Genomic DNA, 1,798 nt, shown 5'->3' on the forward strand with positions numbered 1-1,798 from the left:
GGGGTCCAGCTCCAGCCCCTCCTCCCTCAGACCCAGGGGTCCAGCCCTAGCCCCTCCCCCCTCAGATCCAGGGGTCCAGCCCCAGCCCCTCCCCCCTCAGACCCGGGGTCCAGCCCCAGGCCCTCCTCTCCGGGCCAAGCCTCTCACCACCCCCCTTCTCTCTCTCCCCTCCACAGGTCTCCTTTCTGCATCACCATCCTCTTCACCCTCCCAATCTCCCCCCAAGGATCCCCCTGGATTCCCCATGGTTCCCCCCAATTTCTTCCTTCCTTCCCCATCTCCACCTGCCTTCCTGCCCTTTGCTGGGGTCCTCCGAGGCCCTGGCCGGCCAGTGCCCCCCTCCCCAGCTCCAGGAGGCAGCTGAGAGGGATGGGGGGGCAGATCTCGGACTCATGAGGAGGGGCCTCCCTGCCCTGTGGGGTCAGCCCTTCTGGAAACTGTGAAGATCTCACTCTGCCCCCCCCCCACCCTCCCAGTCCTCAGGACCAGGATTTGCACAGAAGCACATGCACGTACCCACAAACCCCATCTCGTCCTCTGCCCGGGACTCTTACCCCATAACTCTCAGGCACCATCCCCTGTCTTGAATTCCACCCAAATCTTCATTTCCTTGTCCTTTCTCAGAGCTGGTGGAACCAGGGAACAGCTGTTCCCTCTGTCCTCTCCCCAGATGAACAGGGAGGGGAGAGGTGGGCTGTAGGCTGGCACTGATGACAATGTAAATTATTAGGCGTTTTGGTTGGATTTCTTTTGTAATAAACTATTTTTGTACCATATCCTCCTCCACGAGGCAGTCTGGAAGAAGTGTGTTTGTGTGTGGACACCCGTACACTGTATCCAGCCGATGCCAGGTGTGACAACGTGACTCTGAGACTCACGATCACATGTGAGTGACTCTGGGACTTCTGGCGTGTTTGGTTATGAGTGTTGCTGTCATTGTGTCACTGTGCCATTGTTTTTTTGGAGGATGTGGTATGTGAGCTCTTCCCAGGGAACCCTGTTGAAGTCCAAAGTCACCCCAGGATGTGGGTGTTTCTGAGGGGTTTGGTGCCGTGTGAGTCCCTGTGGTAACGCACAGCTGACTACGGTTCTGACCGTCTCTGGGTGTCATGTCACGTAGTGTTTGCGAGTGTTCCTAACATGAGGGGTCATCACGTGATTGTTTCTGCGCGGCGACTGCACTATGTGGTGGCTCTGCGGGGCCCTCCTGAGAGACAATGTCTTGCGTCTTGACTCTGGGCTACGTCTCCAGCTGACATTCAGGGTTTGGACTAGTTTCCTGTTGCCACGATAAATCACCACAAAATCAGTGGCTGAAAACCACACGGATTTATTCTCTGACAGTTCTGGAGATCAAAGCCCGAAATCTGTCTACCTGGGCTACAGTCAAGGTGTGGGCAGGGCAGGTTCCTTCTGGACGCTCCAGGGAAGAATCCGTTCGTTTCCTTGCCTCTCCCAGCTGCTAGAGGCCGCCTGCATTCCTTGGCTCATGACCCCTTCCTTACATCCCTCCAAACTCTAGCTTCCATCCTCACATCTCTACTCTGATCTCCCGCCTCCCTCTTAGAAGGGCCTTTGTGACGACACTGGGCCCACACAGGTGATCCAGGATCATCTCCCCATCTCAAGATCCTCAACTTCATCGCACCTGCAGAGTCCCTTTTTTTTTGAGACAGAGTCTCACTCTGTCACCCGGGCTAGAGTGCCGTGGTGTCAGCTTAGCTCACAGCAACCTCACACTCCTGGGCTCAAGCGATCCTCCTGCCTCAGCCTCCCGAGTAGCTGGGACTACAGGCAT

The 1,798-nt window shown here is 56.5% G+C and overlaps 1 protein-coding gene across 1 annotated transcript in view; it reads left to right on the forward strand.

The window, feature by feature from the left end:
* BCL3 (B-cell CLL/lymphoma 3) overlaps positions 1–776 on the forward strand; it is a 10,507-nt gene extending 9,731 nt beyond the window's left edge. Inside the window, exon 9 of the mRNA XM_012653481.1 lies at positions 177–776. Within this exon, the coding sequence (XP_012508935.1) occupies positions 177–364 (188 nt within the window). The 3' untranslated portion in view covers positions 365–776. The remainder of the gene's footprint in view (positions 1–176) is intronic.
* Positions 777–1,798: the final 1,022 nt, after the last annotated feature.

This window comes from Propithecus coquereli, unplaced genomic scaffold (assembly GCF_000956105.1).
Source record: "Propithecus coquereli isolate 6110/MARCELLA unplaced genomic scaffold, Pcoq_1.0 Scaffold42, whole genome shotgun sequence".
Lineage (NCBI taxonomy): Eukaryota > Metazoa > Chordata > Mammalia > Primates > Indriidae > Propithecus > Propithecus coquereli.